Source organism: Ostrea edulis, chromosome 5 (assembly GCF_947568905.1).
Source record: "Ostrea edulis chromosome 5, xbOstEdul1.1, whole genome shotgun sequence".
NCBI classification, from domain to species: Eukaryota; Metazoa; Mollusca; class Bivalvia; order Ostreida; family Ostreidae; genus Ostrea; species Ostrea edulis.
This window is the reverse complement of record NC_079168.1, coordinates 80,450,329-80,474,247: the sequence shown is the minus strand read 5'-3', so window position 1 is coordinate 80,474,247 and position 23,919 is coordinate 80,450,329. Positions and strand designations below refer to the sequence as shown.

General features: G+C 33.8%; 1 protein-coding gene across 1 annotated transcript in view; it reads right to left on the bottom strand.

The window, feature by feature from the left end:
• Positions 1 to 1,943: 1,943 nt before the first annotated feature.
• The window catches only part of LOC125650730 (hypoxia-inducible factor 1-alpha-like), a 41,883-nt gene continuing 19,907 nt past the window's right edge, over positions 1,944 to 23,919 (bottom strand). The window contains exons 5-15 of the mRNA XM_048879251.2: positions 23,349 to 23,539; positions 22,475 to 22,581; positions 16,801 to 16,948; positions 16,479 to 16,645; positions 14,494 to 14,574; positions 12,012 to 12,127; positions 9,773 to 9,898; positions 8,001 to 8,116; positions 7,572 to 7,798; positions 6,890 to 6,984; positions 1,944 to 5,206 (exon numbers count right to left, since the gene is read on the bottom strand). Coding sequence (XP_048735208.2) covers positions 5,039 to 5,206; positions 6,890 to 6,984; positions 7,572 to 7,798; positions 8,001 to 8,116; positions 9,773 to 9,898; positions 12,012 to 12,127; positions 14,494 to 14,574; positions 16,479 to 16,645; positions 16,801 to 16,948; positions 22,475 to 22,581; positions 23,349 to 23,539 — 1,542 coding nt within the window. The 3' untranslated portion in view covers positions 1,944 to 5,038. The remainder of the gene's footprint in view (positions 5,207 to 6,889; positions 6,985 to 7,571; positions 7,799 to 8,000; positions 8,117 to 9,772; positions 9,899 to 12,011; positions 12,128 to 14,493; positions 14,575 to 16,478; positions 16,646 to 16,800; positions 16,949 to 22,474; positions 22,582 to 23,348; positions 23,540 to 23,919) is intronic.

The following is a 23,919-nucleotide window of genomic DNA, read 5'->3' as shown; positions in this document are numbered from 1 at the left end:
TACATTAATCGTACGTAATCGTTATGTACAATGCCAGTCTACGATATAATGTATACATTGTGTACCCACCATACGTCATAAAATGTGAAAGAGTTCGACAAAGGGAAATAACTTTTGGGTAACTCGGAACTTGCGTATTCAGGGGCCCCAGAGGTACAATGTAAGGTGGAGTCATAAAAGGAGATCAAAGTTTATATGAAAATCTATAGGGAATATATATTTTAAAAAACAATTCTTTTCAAGATTAGCAGGATCACACTATACCATATCAAAATTCAAATGTTCCTAAGCTCTGTGGATTCAAGTTTTGAGTATGCCCCCGTGACTAAAGACTGGGGGGTATTGTTTTTGTCCTGTCTGTCTGAAACTTGCTCATAACTTTTGAATGGCGAGTTGTGATAGAGCTCTCATGTTTCGTATATGTATATTCCTTGTGACAAGACCTTTCATTTGGTATCAACGATTTTGACCTTGACCTTTGATGACCTTGGATTTTGACTGACTTTTAAAAATAGATAACTTGGGCAATTTCTTCTGATCTGTTTAAGATAGGGATTTTATGAGTTGTATATTGATTCCTTATGGAAAGACCTTTCATTTCATTTCATACCATATTTTGTTTTACCTTGTGGCCTTGTATCATGGTTATGTGATGACCCTATGGGACTTTGTTGGAACCACAATATAGGATCAAATTTTTTCCATGGGAATAAAGATTGCAAAAAATCTCAGTAACTGAACAACAGGGCCAAGATGATTCATGTGAGCGATGTGGCCCATGGAGCGCTTGTTGAAAATACACGAGGGTATGAAGAGCATTTCAGAATCGAAAATTATTTCTTAAATGTATCGGCTTAATCCTATACCTTTAAAATACATGATCATTTCACTGGTAAATTTTTTATGTATTTTTAATGTGTCTGAATAAACAAAGTATCTGTAATATATACTTATAATGCAATTCTCAATTGCAACAAAGCAATTTCATAAATTGTCAAAATCTCGTAAGATTATTGAATAGACCAGTAACGAGATAGGTCTTAACATCAGAGAGGATATAGGCCCCATGCATAAACTAGCCAGTGATTGAATTCTGTAGGATATATCAATAAACTAGCCAGTGATTGAATTCTGTAGGATATATCAATAAACTAGCCAGTGATTGAATTCTGTAGGATATATCAATATGAACATATGTCTTAAACTTGCTTTTATATCCTAGATCTATGTGAAAATACTGTGGAAAAATACGGAGTTCAGTTTTGTTTTAGACAGAAATTAGCATGGGTCATTTTGAATCAGAAACGATAGAAAACCCCATACAAGTAGTCAAGATCTCCTTTCGAAGAAAATTCTTACACACTCACACACACATATACTTGTATATATATATAATACAACAGTGAAGGTGAAAGAAGTCATTTCAACAGCGTTCCTATCAGCATGACAAGCAGGAGTTATGCCCCTTGTCAACAGTATAGTGACACCTCTCTCCTTCTGTTAGATACTAGGATTTTTACCGTATAATAACAAATTATATTCTGTTGTAATCATATACATGTACTTGGAGGTTATAATGTACATTGACTGGATCATCTTTCTTCAAGGTGCTCCATTCTCTCACTATATGTAGTTCATTGGGGAAAATGTTGTGACATGTGCCACATTTCATCCTTAGTTTACAGGTGACAAGACAAAGATCAAGCCGAAATAATAAATTTCGCCTCTACCATGCGGGGAGTTCAGTTGAAAGCACCGTAGCACATTTAGAGATCAATGTTCAAGTTGAATTTTGCCTACATCATGCAGGAGTTCAGCAAAAACATTGAAATGAAAGCACAACAGCACGTTTAAAATTCAATGTTCAAGTTGAGATATAATCATTTTCGCCTCCGTCGTGCAGGAATTCAGTAAACACACCAAAATGAAAGCAGCACAGGACATTTTGTAGTTTTATATCTTTATTGTACTACAATGAGTTTGATTTACAATGAATTGTGTAGTTATACACACATTAAAACAACACATTAACAGTGTTTCCCCTGAATGGGGGATGATCAAGTATGGCAGCACAACAAAGAGTTGAAGGCAAGTGTCTGTATTCATGATACTGGAGATTTCACAATCCAGATAATATAGATTCATTTGTATTAATATAAATCTGAGGACAATCATTTTCAAAAATAGGCCCACCTCGATCAAGTCCTGTTCAGATATTGTGTGTTCTGAAGTAGTTTTCAATGAGAAAAAAAACAACAAAAACTACAATACAAAACAACCAAAAAAGGAGAAAGGAACAAAATACAAAAACAAAAAAGACAAAAGTTAAAAGGAAATACCCAGCAGGGAGAAAAAACCACCTCAGAATGATTAGAAATTTAGGCATTATTAACCATACCCTTCCAGTCTCTTTATAGAAATCTTACAGACATAACGTTCAAAGATTAATGTATGATATTTTTAATGAAATATATATATGATGAAGAATCTCTTTAAATATATGCTTAACATACACAAGCTGTACAAACACTGAAGCAATTCCTGGGAGTGGAGAGGGGAGGGTGGCATTTCCGCAAATTAATTTCATCCCTCACCGTAAATATTCACTACAGCTATCCAATATCAATACTTTGTAACTTTTCTGTATCTATTCATCTCATACTTAAATAAATAGCAGAGAGTCTTCAATTGCTAATAGGACATTACATCATAAACCTGGGGATCTTGGATAAAACTATGGCATGAAAAACTGGAAAATTACACGAACTGTCAGAGATAGTACCATCATGAGTCAACAGAGGTGTGTGTCGTCATCACTAGCCATCAAAAGGTGGTACCATCACTAGTCATCGTCGACGATACTTTCACTATCTGATAAATTTAAGCAATTGTCTATTCAGTAGTTTGCAGCATTGTCCTGTAAAATTTCTTGGTAAGAGTCCAAGATTACGCCGGTTTCGAGATACGTCCAAGTTATTTCCCTTTGTAGAACTCTTGTACATAGTAAGGCGTGAAAAAATTTGTTTACACGCGGGAGTGGGACAGATATTCATCACAGTGTAAGTGAATGTACTCAGTAAGTTTCTCATACGCTGTTTAATAACCCGAATTCGACTGATACACAAACTACATTTGTAAGTAAGTGATAAGTATTTAGGAAGTAATTAAATACATAGAATTATCCTATCACATGATTTTGCTGGTCATAAGTACCATATCCAAGATATTTCTTGCAAATATGACATTGTACGTTTCCACTTCGGTAAAACATTTCTTTCGATAGCATTTAGTATTTCCCACATTTACACATTTAAAGAGAAGCCGCTTTTAATACATTTCATCGTCTTCCTCGTTGGCTGTATATCCACTCTGCCCCACTTAGGCATTCAAAGTTCCACTAAATGCACCGCCTTAGTCTTCTTATACAGAAGAGTTCGTATCTCGAAACTGGCATATTGGCTTTGACCTTTAACCCCAAACAGCAGCTTGCCCTAGATATCACATAGTGCTGCTCCACATAATCCACCATAACCTGGACAACCAGGCCAAACGAAAAAAAAATAACCCATAACAACTAGTCAATTTTAGTAAACACTCTGACAAGTTGAAGTCTCTCGAAAATTAACAGTGGATAATGTACTGAACACTTTCATTGTTAAACAAGTTAAAAATAATAATCTCTATTGGAAACATGTATATTTCAAATAAAAATATATCTGTAACATCCTAGGTCAATCTCCCACATTAACAGAGAGAACATGCTGCTTAAAAGAAGATCCTTGGCACGTTCTTATAAATATACTACTGTTTCTCAGAGTCGGCCCATGCTGAACCTTTTTTGTCAGGGTAGTAAATTTACTAATTGATAACAAACTTTAAGGAGGTATAACACAACAGAAAAAACTGCGTAAATAGAAAGTAGAGGAAATGTAAAATAATATAACAATGCCTTTTTAAAAAGAAAACAACTGGGGGAAAGTGAAACAAACCCCTGCAAGACTCGAACTCAAAATCTAGACAGATCAACAATCTCACCAATCAACCACTGAAGGAATATTATATTGCTGATATTTTTTAAGGGAAATTAGCCATTATGAAAACATGTTATTCCTCATTAATTACAATGAATTTGTTTATTTGCTCATTACAAGTACCTGCATAGGGCAAAACAAATCAGGATTTCATCTGACAAAATTTCAACCATAAAACATGATAAGTAACATACGATGGCAGCATTTGCATATAACAGTTAAGCACTACAACATAAACAAACACACCCATGCTGACACATTATAAGATTACACAGTTAAAATATACCCTATCCTATTTTTTTTATTTTTTTTTTTTTATTTTTTTTTTTTTTTTTGGTTGACTTTTTAAACTATTTTTTTTATTCTTTTTACAAGTTTTTTTTTTTTTTTTTTAAATCTTTTTCCTTTCGACAAGATATATATATATATATATATATTATAAAATAGATATATGAGCTTTTGATTTATTTAGTAGTGCGTTAACTGTCACAGAGAATGTGTCAGAGCAAGATAAAAACCATGAAGATGACAGCAGTCAGCTTCTGAAAAAACAATGGCATTCTTAAAAATATATCTACCATTTGTAAAGCTCAACATCTACAAGCAGTTTTAAAACATGATTTATCAACGGTCAAACACACGCCATAATCTATCATGGATCCAAGCCCTGTATCAAAATGCGCAAAAAATTGATTATTGTTTATATATATTACAAACTAGTTCCTTCCTCTGTAATAAACCTCTGTGCTCAAAAACATCTGTCATTTACATGATATTCAAAAACATAATGAAAACAATAACATATGAAAAATCACCGGATCCCCGCCTGAGAATTCTGGATCCTACATGTCATAAGATGAAATGATAGCACTTTTTTAAAAGCGGTAAGAGACACAACTAGTTACAATTCACAGAGTAACGCAGGTCACATAGCAACCACTAGTTTCTTAATTTTATTATCTTGTGCAAGTTCCACAACACCAGTTACCATGGTTACAATATCTATGTCACATAAGCTCCGAATTTGGCAAAAACAGCTCCAGAGCAGCCAACAAATCTGGATTCTGGAGCAACAAGTCCGGAGTCTGGATCTCCTCCTCTTCTAGGACTGGATTCTGTGGTAGCCTTTTACCACCACCACTGTTCCCCTTCAGTTCTGATAAATATGCTTTGGGCTGTAAAAGATGAATAAAGGGTTAACTGTAGAATGAGCTGTAACACAAAATCTGCAAGATATTGGAAAACTGGGGGCTCAGAAAGCATTATAAGTGGATTATAAACTTCAGGGTATATAATTATGTTAAGATATAATGACAGAAAATTCACAACATTATGTAATCTGTACAATAACTTAACAACAAATTTAATGAATACACAAAAAGCTCAAAAATTTATCTCAACCATATCAATGTGTAAGAATAGGTTTGACAATATGGCCTCACAATGACAAAACAACACCAATCAAAAAATTTAATGTTTACATTAGTTTAAGCCAGTTTGACTAAACAATTCAAATTCCAGAGAGCTACAAATCCATCCATAATAAATAATGTGCAATACGAGATATCGGAACTAGAAAATTTTGGAACTCTTCAGAAAAACAACTTACGAAAATTATGTGTCACTTGGGCAACTCTTGTATACAAATTAGTGATGGCTAAAGACGACTCCTTTCTGATACAAAAATATCTGCCTGGTTTGAAGATCATTTTTCAGTATGTTGCAAGTGAATGCCCTAGTACCAAAACATCAAGTTACTGGATTAAATTTCTGATGTTTGGTAGCGGAGATAAAATAAAATAAAAAGTCTATTTCCTCACCGTATGCACATATGTGGATATTTACCTAATGAGATTTTCTCGAATCATTAAAACGACTGACCACTATGAAATGATATACATAATCGAATTTATGCATTGATCTCCTGAAATGTTCATGAAGCAACATGTAGCCCCCCCCCCCCCCAACTGAAAACTCACAGTTTCAATAAAGTTTGACTGCTTACAAAGCCCTGCTACGTTGCCAATCAATTTAATTTACCTGGTGTTGCTGGATGGATCATGTTTAACTGGGGTTGCTAAATGGATCATTTGTTTAACTAGTGTTGCAACAACACTAGTTAGTCAACACTAGTGTTCCAATATTCCTTGGTATTAGTAGTGTGCAAGTCTTTGAGCGTATTAGATAAGCCTTTTCTACATTTCTTCACTGATTCATCCATGACTGTCTTTTGCTAGCCAACTTTAAAGTCTTTATTTTTTATACTTTTGTCACGGTTGTGCACACGCTTCAAGTGAAATTTAGAGAAGATGGATCATTTGTTTAACTGGGGTTGCTGGATGGATCATGTTTAATTGTTGCTAGAAGGGTGGCTTATCTATTTCATCTCTTTATCAGGGGTTGCTAGCTTGGATTAAATACCTACTGTTGCTAGATGGATATATTTCTGTACCTGTTATTGCTAATTGGAGTTATTCATGTACCTTATGTTGATGGATTGCTTTCATTATTTACCTGGAGATCATTTCATTATTCACCTGTTGATGATTCATTATTTACCTGGTGATGATTTCATTATTTACCCATTGATGATTTCATTATTTACCTGGTGATGATTTCATTATTTACCTGGTGTTGATTTCATTATCTACCTGGTGTTGATTTCATTATTTACCCGTTGATGATTTCATTATTTACCCGTTGATGATTTCATTATTTACCTGTTGATGATTTCATTATTTACCCGTTGATGATTTTATCATTTACCTGTTGATGATTTCATTATTTACCTGTTGATGATTTCATTATTTACCCGGAGATGATTTCATTATTTACCTGTTGATGATTTCATTATTTACCTGATGTTTTTGTTGCTTCTTGACCGAATACCCAGTGGGCAGGTCCTCACCATTGACCAGGAGACTCATCAGGACGCTGTGTTTTTGAGGCGGTTCTAAAGAACACACAACATACATACAAACACAACAATTTCACAGACATATAGTTCACAAGCAGTGATGGAAGGATTCTGCAGAATATGATGTGTTATCCCCCCTAGTCACACATATTTTAAAATAAGTTGAACCTTGGATTTAAGTTTGAGAGTTTTTCAAGAAATCCAAGCCTGGTTGAGGTACTCAGTCTAACCCCAAGTCAATAGTTATAGAAAAGCTGAAATTACCTATTGATCAGCACTATCTAATAAATGTAGGTTTTTTTTCGAGTTTTTTAAATAATTTTTTTATATACAAAATTTTCACTTCACACATACATATGGGAGATAGGTTACATGGATATTTTCACAACATATTAAATTCATTTTAAAATACAAACTAAATGTGTGTTTTTACACAAGATCATGAATCTTTAAATCAATTATCAAAAACTGAAAATGTTGTCCTGCTCTTTATCTCCCTCTCTTTCTCTCTGTTACTTTTGATATCATATCTTTTTCAAACAACATTTTACTGAACAACAAAATTATGACAATATTTTGTTTTATATTTCAGGTTTCCCTGTCTAATAATCTGGTTCCCATACCCTGATACTCCTGGGTGCAATGTTTCTTAGGTGGCGGACCTTTTTCCAGACTGTTCATGTCCAGGGGGCGCTTGAGCTGTAAGTTAAATGTGTCAGGCGGCTGTTCAATGCCAGCGACAGCAGTACTTCCAACTAACATGTCGCGTATGCTCGTTCGTGCCTCCTTGGGTGGGTCCTGGTAAAGCTTGTCCTTGGGTACAAACACAGACTCTGTTCTTCCAAACAGACTGAAAAACAAATGGTTTATCACAACTTACACGTAGCTTGTTATAAATGCTGTTCAGTTGACAAAACTATATCAAATTTCATATTTAAGGGAAGGAGGGTTGAAGTGATACATGAAAAAATTGGTTTACTGTTTGGGGAATGTTTGTTTACATATACTGGTTTTATATCACAACATGTAAACATGTGCGAGTAGAGCCTTACCCAGGGTTGAAGTCATTGTTGATGGTAAACAATGCATCGCTTGTGGGTGGCAGTAAACTGAAATCCTCCTTTTTGTTCATAGGTATATATGGGGCCCTCATATCCATATCCAGATCCTATCCAATAGACCAATCAGAATATCAATATACACACACTCACCAATCAGAATATCAATATACACACACTCACCAATCAGAATATCAATATACACACACTCACCAATCAGAATATATCAATATATACACACTCACCAATCAGAATATCAATATACACACACTCACCAATCAGAATATATCAATATACACACACTCACCAATCAGAATATCAATGTGAACATCACCAATCAGAATATGAATATATATGTATGTATATGTATGTACTCGTTTCCCCACATGTTACATCCACATGTAGTTTGTAGTTCATGTAATCTGTAGTTAATGTTGTGAACTTTTTTTTTTGAAATTTCCTTCTTTATAAGCTGTCTTGCTGTTATGCCCTCTGGGCCCAAAATTGGAATATTAAAACTTATCTCATCTTATATATAATATACAATGACCAATCAGAATATCAATGTGTACAATGACAAATTGAGAAAAAATCAAATGAGTGTAAGATAAACTGACCAATCAAAATATATTATATCTCTAACCAATCATAATCTAAATAAAGCAGCAGATATTCTAATAACTCATTAATTAGAATAAAAATACTTTAAAATTTATAAAAATTAGGAAAAAAATGAGCATGAATTTTGGAGTACTAATTTTAGACATGGGCATTTGTTTAGAGTTTGATTTTTATCTATATGAGGGTTGTTAGAAATTGAATAGGCAAACTATTTAGTCCAGAAGGGGGGAGGGGTAGTTGTCGAACCAAGACTCTGACGTCTAGTCATCAGGTGCAATATCAAAAGTGATTTGAAATAAGAAATCATCTTCTTTATAATTATCATGTATGAAGTAAGCCAGAGGTATATTTACATTACATACCTAAACAAAAAATTTATAATAATCAAAAAACAAAAATGCATGGGAAGAAATGAATTTGAAGTCGTTGAAAGATATTGATTTGAGTTTCGAGTCTGTGAATAGTATGTAATTTACACGTGAAATTTTACACTGTCAACAATATTTAAACAAAAACATATGTATATACACATTACTGTACGCGGTAGAATAATGATAGAATTTCTTTCTACAGTAGAATCAATTCTAAATTCTCTGCAACAGTTTCAAGCGGTCAGATATAAAATGTAAAATGTGCTACAACTACGACAAGTTTCATGAAACACTTGGATACATGCACGTCAAAGTGCTTGTACACCTAATTATGTGTTTACAATCTACAATGGTTAGTGAAACAGCTGCCATGTTTAGAAAAAGTATTCAAGTTAAAACAAGAAAACTAGAAAATCTGATTTACTGTCATTTCTGAAAGAATGAGAAACATTGCAGTCTAAAAATATATACACGTACCCTGGCCTTACAAGCCATACATATTGCAATATAATGACATTTTTTACAATTAACAAACCAAATTTCAAGAACTAAAATTAATTGTGGGCCAAAATTTTCTCATTTCAAACTTTAAAATCCAAAAGGACTCCAGACTTACAAAACATGACCTCAACTAATTATTAAGTGTTTTCATCAGTTGACATTTAGAAGACCAATTGGCAGGAAAATTATTGGAATTTCCCGTTCACCAATCCTATCTATCAACTAAATTAAAAACACCAATTAACACTTGTCAGTTGCCATGGTAATACATACCGCAGCAGCCTGATCATTCCTGGGGTAGGTCTCCACAGCTGAGAAAAATTTGTCCATGGCATCCACTACACTAGGCGTTAGAGGTGTAGTGTAATCCATGGGGCTGATGGGGGCCGGGCTCACCGACTGCAAAATACCACAGGAAGTTTAGAGAGGATCCAATTTTTGGCTATATTAGCAATTTTTGGGAAATAGCTAAACAAATCAAACCCTTTTAAGAAATTTAGGGCTATCTATCTTGACTGCCTTCATGCAATGGTTACTCTCTAATTAGCTTGGATAACAGAAATTTTACATATCAATATTACAATATGAACTAAAGTCAAAGATTTGTGTTTATTACTTTTAATTAATCAGAATTTTGAAAAAAGGTGGGATCATAATTTCTTTGTGGTAAAGAAATTAGTTAATAGCACAAGTCTATTTCTAATTAAAAATCAGGTTAAAAATTAACTTTTATTGAAACTGATAAAAGATGTGCTTGTAGTCCGCACCCAAATAAAATGCTAATTCACTAGTAACAGAGTTTTTGGTGATTTTTATAGTACATCGGTGCAACATTTTTTAGCCATTATACTAATTATAAGTACACAAAGATACCAGCTGAGAATTACACAAAAGGTATTACAAAAAAATACTACGGTTCATCAGAAAGTATTGTTCTAGGGATGCTGTTGTTCATCTTCTATTAATCAATTAATTGCACTGTTTATCACCGAGAACCATATATCTCGTACAGTGACTGACTTACATAAATATATGACGCACTTCAAGATGTGGAACAAATAATATACGTAAATCGATATTTATCATATACATGTATTACATGAGACAGTGACATTTTCAGACAACTGAACAAGCTTTGAAAGTGGACTTGTGTTTTTGTAACAATATTTCTTTCAGTACATTTTTCTAAAATCTGTTGGACAGACTAATGATATAGGCCGGGGGCCAAAATTCATTTAAAAGTTCAATAACTCCTTTAGTATACTGCTAAACTAATATTTTCCTTCTTTTCTCGTCAAGTTGGACATTTTTGTAGGGACAAGTTTTCATGGGATGTATGTAGGGACTCGATTCTGTGTTTGAATTGAGGTCAGTGGCATTGCCAATAACCTGGGGAAAACAATCTATATCATAGCACAATGTAAATCTGGAGAAAACGATCTACATCATGGGGTGTTTACATACTATAATTCTAGGGAATAATATCAAAAACAAAAACATTGGAAATGTAAATATTAATGATTGGAATGACATAAAGGAGTCAATATGTTCTTTTCCCAGATCTACATTTCCATGTTCAACTGCAGGCAACCACATTTATATGAAATATAAAACATCCAAGAGAAGATAACTAAGTAAAAAGGTCTGTTGTAACCCTGTCTTATGACCTCATAACCAAAAAATCTATAGGACGTTTTTTCTTCTTTAATGACCTACCGTATAACGGGTTTTCCTGTGGGTGTAAAAGACAATTTTCTAGCTAATAAGTATAGAAATAATTTTAGTAGAAAATATTTTGTTGGCAAACATGGAGTTCCAAACCATAAGAATAGATAGGCAATGTAGGGGTAATTACTTATCTGTAAAAATGTTTTACTGTCGTAGGAAACAAATAACATAAAATAAACCTAGTAGTTTATTTACCTTCCAAGCTGAAGAGTGTTACATGTACCTATGACATAAAAACAACTGCTATACAGAGTTATCTTTCATGTAAGATACATATTATGATTGCATGCATCTTTGGGTGCAAATTTAGCAGTTAAAAAAATTTGGCAGTATGATACCAAACCGCTAAAAAAAAAAGAAGCTAGAATCATACCCCCACAGAAAAAACACGCTATACGGTACTTATGTGTGAAAACTTTTGGTTGAAAAATGCTCAAGATAATGTGTCACAAGGCAAAATTGACTGATGGACAATTTGAGTCTTTCAGTGTTTCTGTACAAAATTTGAAAACGTTACAGTGGAAATGGTTTGAATTATTGCATCACAACAAATGTACTGATGAACAGACCGACATAAGGACGGATGGATAATGTGCTTGCTATACAGCTCCCTTATTTTCAACACAGGTCCCTAACAATAGGTAATAACTAATTACTCATCATTCTAAAGAGAAACTCCATTGATTTGGGAGTGGGGTGGGCTTGACACTCTTGTCAAGAACAAAAACACTTAATTGTTTCAAGACACACACCATGTACAGTGAGGGATGGCAATGTCACTTACGTGAGGACTGGACAACGGTGAATAAGTCGGCTGAGAGCATACTCTCTTGCTGAAAATATCCGGCTCTTCTTTCAGGACAGGCATTGGTATGTTGCCTGAGTAACGCACACAATCTTCTGAAAAGGGAAATGGAAAATGCAAGGTCAAAATGTTTTTACTAGATGTATAATCTTAGTTTTCATTAATCCGAGATTCCTCTGACTCCATATTGAAAAGTGGAAATTCTGTGACACCAGCTGGTGTCGCTGCTTTACCTACCTCTTACAACTTTATTTCGCGGATCTATCTTCCAAGACGCAATATGGAGTCCGCTCTGACTCTCCCCCGCACATGTCACAATATAAAAGCGGGGGTAAGAGTCAGAGGAATCTCGGATTAAGTTTTCATCTGTTATAATTGCCCACCAGTCACATGTGATTTATGTTTCACCTAATATTTTTCAAGATCTCACTACAGTGAAACTCCTGTGCAGAAAATAGCCTGTTTACTGAAAATTAACAACTCCAAATGAGTTATGTCCCTTTTCAAGAGGCCCACTTTTCTAATGAATACCTAATTGACCTTGTAAGAAAGATTTTTTTTTTTTAGATAATTTGTGTCAGACATATGGAGGTGGCAGCTAATTTGGTAACACTGACATGATGGAATATATGTATCACCTTCTGTCAACCTATTTAAATAACCTCCTATATTCCCTTCAAAAGAATAGCAACGGTTTTCAGGCAGCAAACCTTTTGAGGTTACTGTTGAGTACATGTACCATTTATGGGGTTGTTCTGTCGTTGTGGGGTTAATCCCACAAAATGGTATATATTGTGAGTGTCTCTGAGTGATTGGGGGGGGGGGGGGGGGGGGGAGAGAAGTCATCCATAAGAAAAGGTCATTGTACTTGTGTCATTGACATTTAGATTTTTGATTTAGGTCAATTTTTGCCCGGCGCCTAAGGCTTCAGGGGTGCAGAAGTCCTGAAATTTACAATTTATGTCCCCCTTGTCCCAAAGATGCTTTATACCATATCTAAAAAGAATTGGAATGGTAGTTATCTAGAAGAAAATAAAATATTAAATTTCTATACATGACAGATGAAGCTGGACAGTGACCACTTGCAATAAGTCACCTGAGTTGACTCAGGTGACCTAAAAATTAGAGACAGACGGACGGACAGACAATACGATTCCTGTAGGGATTCCACATTTTCAATGCATGGCCCTGATTATAATAGATGTGACTGACTGAAACTGTCATTTGGTACTCTGTCAAGATTCCAGCTGTAAATTTCTTATAATGTTCACAGAATTTCAAAAAATCTACTTCCTATTTGAAATACAACAGTTACTGTCTTTGTGAAATAGAATATGTCCATGTTGTTTTAATGGTTGCCATACTGAAGATATGATTGTTGTCTTAATCGATACAGATTACATAACAGTGATTTTTTTGGGGGGGCCAAAATGCCACCGATATTTGACTGTTTCCCCTCACTAAAATTAGCTATTTTTTCCCCAATTATATATAGATGTTTTTCCCAATTTCAAATCTAGGGAAATTTGGCCATTTAAAAAAAGGTTACCATATATTGCTGATTTTAAAAGAGTAAATACGGTTTTTTCTTCAGTTTTATTCTCCAAACCACTGCACACGCAAAAGGTTTTGTAAAGAATATGTAAAATAATAGAGGCATCCATATAAGCAGATATGCAGCAAAGTATATAGTTTCCAGATACACATTAAGCCATGATATTGTTGACAATTTAGTTTGACCGCCATTATATGTAGGGTCAGGCTAATAACAGGAAGTGGCCAACAGTATAGGGTTTTACTAAAATCCAAAAAATACAAACAGGAGAGACATTCTGGAAACTTAATTGATTATTAATATAATATTTACAAGATTATGGGTACAAATGCTGGTGAATTGATACTTTATTATTTTCTTTATGAAATTAGACAATAAGTATTTCTTAGAAAAAGTAAATAATATCTATACAAGGTGTGACTTTCAATACATATTTAATGTTAAATAATGATTTATTCTATGATTTTAAATCAGATCTGAAATAAACCTCAAACAAAAAAATTGTTATTTGATTATTTTATGCATCTTTACCATTTTAATTTACTATGAATGATTTTTCCCAATTTGAGGAAAATGTCGCTAATTTTTCCCAATTCAAAAGGAGGAGTGGTAGTTTGAAAAACAAAAAAAATCACTGCATAAAAATTGTTTTCCAACATTATACAAGCATAGCCAAATGACCCAATTTATACAAATTTTATATTCAAAACACCTTTCACATTAGTTGCTAATTTAATTCGCAGTTACTCATCGTCCGACCAATAAATGACAATTACCTTCCACAAGTACTGCATAGGAATTAGTTAGTGACCTAATTACTCAATATTTGTCTGTTGACATTTAATTTCCATCAGCAGCACATAGGTATCGTCTGATGTTCTAATTAGTTAACTATTTCATATTTACCTTCCATTAACGGCACGCAGGTATCGCCTGATGTTGGCGCTAGGTGGGTCAGGTCTACCGTTTCATCAATTTTCATGGATGCTGTAAAACAAGTATAAGATTTAAATAAATTTGTGTGACTGACGCAATATTGATGCGTTACCATGTCAACAGAATGCGATATCCACAAGTGCTAACATCACCGACATAAAGAGTTTTCATAACCATATAAAGATAACATTGGTATCTATAATATTGTATATTTACATTTGTTTTATCCTTTGATATCTTTACCATTTGCAATGATAGCCATTTCCTCATGAATGTGATGTAGTTGTGAACAGTGTGTGTATGAATCTTGCTAAATATAGTCCGTCTATCTTAATGGCTGGGAATTCTGACACAAATGAAGGTAGAATGTAAATACAGTCAAATGTTGTTATCTCAAACTTGATGGGACCAAGACAAAACTTCAAGATATATCCAAGGCTTTGAGACATTGAGGTTAGAATACATGAAGAAAATGTAGTTTTTAAACTTACAACTTCAACATATTCCTGGAATTTGAGATGTCGATCTTCAAGATAACGAAGTTGAAATGTATAAAAAATAAACATTTAACGCCCTTTATGAAGTATGGTGATGTAAAGTGTTGCAGTTCATACCCATCGTGTAATTTCGGAAATGAAATTTATTTCTTAAATATTACTGTACAGAACTGTCATATATGAATATCTTTAACTCCATGTAACAACCCACTGCGAAAATATAATATACACATACTTTGAAAAAATTTAGAACAGCGTAACGAACTATTAAAAATTGTCATAATATGATAAATTCAACAATTATTTCAAATTGCATTTTGAAATTTAAGTCCTCATTTTAACAGTGGGCAATGGCAAAAACATAGAAACAATGTAAAGATGCACAAGAATTCACCTTTATAATTATGTGAGTTAATGTCCTGCCTAACAGTCATTTAACAGTTTACAACTGAAGTCTTCATTTCTTCTGCAAACCTTTCTCCAATGGAATGTCACAATTACCATAAGATTCAGAATAACTTAACATCTTCTTTATCTCAGTAGTAAAATTCCAGTCAGCGTAGTCACATTTTACAATAACCGTGACGTATTAGGAGAGAAACAAAATTAGATATTTATCACGATCTAGTTGGTAATATGGGCTTTAGGTTCTGTCAGGGTTTCTTAATTCTGATAAACCTCTTCATTGGGAGGGAGACCTCAGATAATTGCTTCAAAGGAACTACAGTTTAAAAGTTAAAAATTCTTTGAAAAACATATCCTAGACTACTCTTCAACATTACATATAATCTAGAATGTGTATATATCATTCTTTTTAACACATTTTCGAAATCAAAAAATCTTATTTTCAAACTGTGTATGATTTGGTCCAAAATTTTGAAAAATATTTCAAAGCCTTCATATATTTTTCACAGTGAGTTTTAACATCCCATCACATGAAAGCTGTATTGATTGGTATATATACAACATGCCAAGGTTGTGTGACTTGCACTATTAGTTACACAGTTAGTTAGTTAGTGACCTGATACGGAAAAATACATGGTGTGAAAAGAAAACCCTTTCGCGGAGTCCAATATGAGTTTTCTTTTCACATGTATTTTTCCGTATCAGGTCACTAACTAACTGTGTAACAAATTTATCACGTCGAAGATCTCTAACTGTATATGTGGGGGTCTATATCATACAACTTATCGCTTCACCAATTTTGTCACGGCTGCAAGTCGAACCTGACAATAAATTACTCGCTCAATAAGGATTTTTCTCGCATGATACGTTGTTTTTTCACGGAGTCATGTGACCAAGATCTGACCAATCAGATTTCAACAATTTTGTCTGAGGCTTGATAAATCATGTGACATACACATCAAGTGATATATACATCATTTGACATATATATCATGCGACTTGCACATCATGTGATGTATACACATCATGTGACTTGCACATCATGTGACTTACACATCTTACTGCCAGGCGGGAAGTAAAACTCGTCCACTTTGACATTCTCTGGTCGTGGTCTGAAGACGTCCTCAGTGCTGAGTTTCACCTCCAAGGGAATCATGGCAATCTGTTGCTGGTACGTCTGCTGGGCCAAAGACAGGATCGTGCTCGGGTTTTCAATTCCACTAAAAAAAAATAAATATATCAACATCAAAATACTTTCATATAAAACAAAATAAGAGTATTTTCCCCCTAAATGCACAACTAAGTTATATTTCCACAAATATTACCACTACCAGTATACATGCCAAATTTGACAGTTTTAACAACAACTGTTTACCTAAGCACGTAATGGACACACACAATGCACTGGGGCTTCTGGGTGCGGCTGTTGTAGATGACTGTTCCTTGAGTGATGACCCATACATGGCCACCAGTTTTGGCCAGGAATCGATACTGACTGGTCATCACTTGACCCTTGGCAATTACTGTAAAATTGGAAACAAATAATATTAGGAGTCTGACAAAGTGTCCACAGGTCACAACACTCTTGAGTATCATCTGACAAAATATCCACAAACCACAACAGTTTGAGTATAATCTGACAAAATATCCACAAACCACAACAGTTTGAGTATAATCTGACAAAATGTCCACACACCACAATACTCTGAGTATCATCTGAGTAATCTGGATCTAAAAAATGAAAATCAAAAACTCAGTAAGGCGGGGCATATTCCCTTGCAATGAGTGACTACAAGTTTTTTCTACAAAGTCCTGTAGTGACCTCGATCTTTGACCCCAAAATCAATATGATTCTTTCTCCCTTGATAACCAAGCTAAATGTGAAGTATCAAATCAATCAAACAAAAAGAATGTGGCCTGTAGAGTGTCTACCGGCTCAGTGTTACACACACATACTCACACTCGAATGGTTCCGTTACTACATCCCCTCTCACAACAATTGCAAGGGGATAAAAAAAGGCCATTACTGGACAGAATTGAATCCAGACCACAAGACGTGTTTCTGTTTTACATATAGAAGCTAGTTTTCCTTCAGAGAAACATTTACAAGGATCTTTCCTTGTAAAATTAATTATGATCCTGTTTAATAATTTCCTTTATGTTCTCCTGTCGCCAAAAAATTTCTTAATCATCTCCACTTTGAAAAGGCACTTGGCCCTTCATCTATATTATGATTCCCCTTCTCTTGAGAATGCTTCATAACAGCTTTAGTTGAAATCTGTTTCAAATTTCTAAAGAAGCAAACAAATGAACAGACATAAAATTAACAAAGTGTGATTAAAGAACTCATGTTTGTCTACAGATTTGGTAATTTAAAAAGTTATCACTTCTAAAGTACACAGAATTTCAAACAATGAAATTCAATTTTTTCTTCATCAGTGAAACATGAAATTTTATTTTTTCTTCATCAGTGAAACCATTTATAAATACATCAAAAACCCATAACACATCAATGGAAACTCCAGAAGTTTCTATCACTATTCCCCCCACTTTTTATTTATTTCCTTTTTTATCAGTATTAAAGATATGAAAAACATTCTGCTTGTATTATTCTAATCAGGCTCTGGAGCAGACAGATTTGGGAGTAATCATGCCTGTTTTATCTGGGAAGAGTCTGGACTTCATGAATCATGTAACAATCTTTTACACTTCAGGAGAAGTGGAGATTAAATTTACATAGTTGGAAAACATGTATTCAGGAAAAAATCTCTCAAAATCTCTCTCTCTCTCTCTCTCTCTCTCTCTCTCTCTGAGAGGGAAATCTGAGATTTCCTTTGTTGCATCATGAAGTGACAGCATGCTTCGTTTTGAGACAGGAGTTTCCATCCTGCACTTGTTCACATCCTGTGCGTGCTATCTCTTAGCCTTCATGTCGAAAGTACATTTTAAAAAAAATCTCATCTCTTCAAAAACTTCCAAATTCCTCACATCACTGATAAGCCAGAGAAGTACACAGTTCAAATTATCTTGAAAATTTAGAATAAATTCAAGGGAAAAAAAAGGAAATGAGAAAAAGAAACCAAAAAAAGTGGTATTACTGGACTCCCTTTACTTGAATTATTTGTACATTGCTAGTCGGCGTACAAATTGTACCCTGTACTGATTGACTTATTCTTGACTTATTTGTACATTGCTAGTCGGTGTACAAATTGTACCCTGTACTGATTGACTTATTCTTAAATTATTTGTACATTGCTAGTAGGCGTACAAATTGTACCCTGTACTGATTGACTTATTCTTGTGTTTTTTTATTCCTCTGAAATATATAGTCTCCTGAGTGCAAACTACTTATAACCACAACATACTATGTGCATATTAAACTACTTTGTATAAGTGAAGCAAATCTTTAAAATATCAAACTACTTTGCATAAGTGCAGCAAATCTTTACAACCATATTACATGTTTCATTATCAGCGGATAAGATCTCAAGAAATTTCCCCCGAGTCAGAAAGTGTGACTTCGTAAAATTCCTATGTATGATTGCATAATTAACAAATAATCTGAATATCATGTAAGTGAATTACTCAATCAAAACAAACTATCATTATCTGTAAGGGTTAAAATTTTGTTCACCACTAGGGTTCCTTTTATTTTCAGATTCACACATCTACTATGTAGATCGCTAAGATTTGGTCTTAAAACACTTCATTAAGTACTTTTTACCATTTTCCAAAAAATATACAATTTTTTTTCAATAAACACACTTGACTATTTTCTCTTTAATATATTCATGAGTACAGTTTTCTCCAATGTGAACACATACATATGATTCCCTTCATACTATTTATGGTTTTTCTAGACATGTTTTAAGATATCACATCATGATGTGGTAACCAATGTCTGAAAATTGCACAAATTAATTTGATCAATAAAATAGGAGAACCTTGTATGCACCACCTGTGTAAATTTTATCAATGTGAATTAACAATACCCCCCCCCCCCACACACACACACACACACACACACACAGACACAAACATAAAAGATCTTATCATTCAGAAATAAAGGTCACAAGCAACAAACCATAGAGAAGTCCAAGTATTTAGTTGTAGCCAATTTGACCTTGGCCTTGAGGAATAAACTTGACCTAAACTTCTCATATAATATTGGCCTTCACCTTTCAATTCATCAGGTATGAAGTCTTTATGTTGTATAGTTCAAAAGTTTTAAAGACAGACAGGCAGAAAAATAAAAACTCGCCTTCAATATTTGATCTCAAGGGCATATCACTAATCACTTTGGAGAAAATTTAAAATCATATGCAGTATCTGAAGCATATCAATTTAAGGAATCACTCTAGTTTCTTGAGTATGAGAAAATGAACACATTGGAACTTCAAAAGGTTATTAACAGTCCAACAGAAAACAATTGAAAATGTAAATATCGGAGTATAATCACATTATAAACAATTTATAAACCTAGGGAATACACCTAACTCCATTTTTTTTTTTTACCTAAGACAACTTGACCAAGTAGTCTGGCCCATCGCATGAGCTTTACCTGAATTTTTAAGGTGAATCTTCAAGATCTACCTTGGCCTTAACGTTTCAATTTATTTGTAGTCTTGACAACAGTGTGTGGTTAATCTGGATCTTTAGTTTACGACTACTTAACTTTTTGAATACTCTGATTTCAGTAATTTACCATAATCAATTACTACAATAGACTGAAGTCATGGACCTGTGGACTTACTGTCAATGACTTGTAGACTTACAGTTTTTGTTGGCATGGTCAATGTGACTTAAAGGACACATTTAATGTTTTCAAATTATACAACATTACATGCATTTCATCTTCTTTATGCTTATAGTAATTATTTCTAATAGTTCGTTCGCCGAAATTTTGCGATAATTAACCACAATACAGACTTAAATCTAAGCTTCGATTTCAAAAAGTCTAGTTAATTAGGTAGGTAGTCACGTGGTACAGTGACGTCACATGCGCCCTTCGGATTATGAAAGTACTGCGAGATATTATTAAAAACTCAACTTTTAGGGGCCTAATTTATTGACCATGGGCAACATTTAAATCGATGTTGACAAATTGTCCTGAGTTTTATATATGTTCGCCACCAGTACACACATATAACAATGTAAATACCCAAATATAGCGAGTAAAGCGTGTATGAAATCGGAAATATTGTGAGCAAATAATGTGTATATGGGTCGCTGTCTACAAACTGTTTGGTGATGTTATTCCTATATACATCTGTAATTGGCGCTGTGTTTCTAAAATAAACTGTGCAATCATTATTTATTTTTGGATTAGACAAATTATGATACATTAAATTGTTGACAACTAGGCCCTATGCCAAGCTATTGTCACGAGTGCATTTCGGAAAGAAAGAAAAAGACAACACACACACAAATCAATAAAAATATTCAAATTTAAAGTGTTAATCACATTATTTTATTTTGATAAAGCAATCTTATTACTATTTTTGAATTGTGATATGCACGTCTTTAGGAAGTACGAAGTGGGAGCACGGCGTTATAGCCTACTGACGCACTCAAGATGCTACGAGTTCAATAAGGAAATAATTTTATAATTCAAAGTTAGGAAATACAATATTTTATTATTTGTATAATTAAAAGTTTAATTATTTTGTATCTTTAATTTTATTTTGTAAATCTACCAGTTGGTAGAAGTTACATTGTATTGTCGATATATGTTGTTACAAGCTGAAGGTCAGTTGATCCGAGTGTGTATTAAATGTGAAGAGCAAAACAGAATGTATGCTATAGGCCTACCAGTGCTTATAGCTTCGATATATCCATTTTCTCGCAGTTTATCAGGGTCTCTGTCCAAGCGGTTTTTGAAAAGGTGACTGGGTGTGTTTTTTAAGGTAAAGTTCTTGCTCCAACAAAAAAATTATCTACGTCTTTTTTCTCGTACCTTCCTTCGAAAAATTGAAAAATACTCAATCTAAATCCTTTCTACTGACAACTAGTACACCCGAGCATGGCATAAAACATCTTAATGCATTATTATTTACAAGCAGTTAATGTGATAATTGTTTTGTTTTTTTGTCGATTAAATCTAATCTGTTTATGAAATGGCTAATAGATGTTTTCAAACCCAAGGGCGCATATGATAATATGCATATCGCAAGATTTGAATTTCATCGCTTTCAAACTCGAAAACTACGCAAAATATTTCATTTACAACACATTTAAAGTAGTTTAAGGCATAAAGAAAGTTAATTTTTCTGGAAAAATGAAAAAGTTTAGAAACATGCATTGTGTCCTTTAAGTTACTTAAAATCAATTATTTCTATAGACTTAAGTTAAGGACCTCTGAACTTACTGCCAATGACTTGAGGACTTACAATCAATTACTGCTGTAGACTTAAAGGGGCATGGACACGATTTGAGCTGAAAATTTTCAAATTTAATTTTTCCATTTTTATTGTTTACAATGCTTAACTAAAGTATTTCTAATGGTCAACCAAAATTTGGATATCAGTTTTTGAGTTGTGAGATACAGCACTTGGAATTCTTTGTTATGTAAACAAGGCTTGTGCCATGTTTCTGTTTACATTAGACTGTTTAATAGAAAATAGCGTGTTTAAAACAAAATGAGATGTGCCAAACACTAGAAAATATTTAATTGTGTTAAGAATTCACTTATAAATTGAAAAAATCTGCTTTAAACGAAACTTTTACTAGGTTATTTAACCTATGTAAACAAAAACATGGCACGAGCCTAGTTTACATAACAAGAACTTGTGACTTCTATATCTTCCATGTACCTTGACTACTGTTATTCAAATTTTTGCTGATCATTAGTAATACCTTAGTTAAGCAATCTAAACATTAAAAAATCAAAAGATAAAATTTGAAAATTTTCAGCTCAAATCGTGTCCACGTCCCTTTAAGTTATAGACATACAGATTTACAATCAATTACTTCTATAGACTTAAATAAAGGACTTGTGGATTTAAAATCAATTACTTTAATATACTTAAGTTAAGGACCTGTGGACTTACAGTTTTTGTAGGCATGGTCAATGACCTCACTGTCCTGAGCATGATGGTAGTCGAACAAAGATTTATTGACCAGGTCAGAACAATTATAGCCCAGCAAATCCTTCACCCTGAAAAGCAAATTTAAAACATTACATCAAATGGAAACCCTATGAAATGGAAACCCTTTAGTGAATTCATTGAAAGAAAAAAAAAAGTTTTAACACATCATTACTTCATCAGACAAATGTTTTCTTATTTTCCCACATGAAATACTTTTTATAGAATCATTTTCTCTCCTCTCTACGACAGACTTCTGAAGTGTGTCAAAGTTGAAAAAAATTGGTTTCAATTTACGAACAAATGTAGCAATAAATGTCCAAGCAGGAAGTTTCACAGATTCTTCAACAGAGTTTTCAGTTGTTTTTGAATATAAGATAATCCAAATTAGCCCATTGGATCTTGAAAAGCAGGTAAGAACGGGTACGGTTTAATTGTAACAAAAGTGGTTAACTGGGTGCCCATCTCTTCCGGTAAGGAAGATTAAACTATAATTGTTTACAGATGGCGATGCGATCAGATGGACAATGAGTGCAATATTTATACTGACCATTGGCATTTACTAGTTTATACTGACCATTGGCATTTACTAGTTTATACTGACCATTGGCATTTATTTGGTCATTTGAACAAATGAAAATACACTATAAAGTTGTCTTGTTTTTTCAAACAATTGTGTCTTCCTTGAAATCCAAAGACAAGAAAAATGAATAGTTGAGAAATCTGAATGGATTTCAAGTTTTAAAACAAGACCCTGTTTCACTCTGTAAGATATTATCAATCTTCCATTACATGTAAAATTCTTTGAAATTCTGTTTGCAACTGCGGATCCACGTACCTGTCATCGCAGTAGGTGAATCTCATGTCCATGTTGTGTCTGCTGAGGAAAGTCATTCTGTCGAGGGGGATCTCAATGTTTGACGGGTGGGGGATGGGCTCCCCAATGACCAACAGATATGGGGCAGTCCCCTCCCCTCCCGATTCCTTTTTGATATTGTCCTTGATCAGCTTCCCCGAAAATTTGATCACCTGGACACAAGAGAAGACAATGATAAAACGTCATTGGAAGATCTGACCTATGAGGGATGCTTTCCTTCAGACAATATCCTGACCTGCGTGTTTTCAGTTCATCAATTTCAAGATTGAGCAAATTGTTGACTGTGAGCTATACTGAGTAATGAGCCTCATCCAATTTGTGCTTTTTAAATTGCAAATTTTCAGCACTAAACATTAACATGCTTATTAACATCTATGTAATACAAATACACTAACGACTGCATAATGCAAGATACACCAATTAAAAACAAACGCTGTCAGTATATCATTTTATACTTGCTTAAGCCTGGTAATAAAAAATTTAACGAAGCTATAGACAACGGATTATGAAAACATTATGCTCAAATGTTACT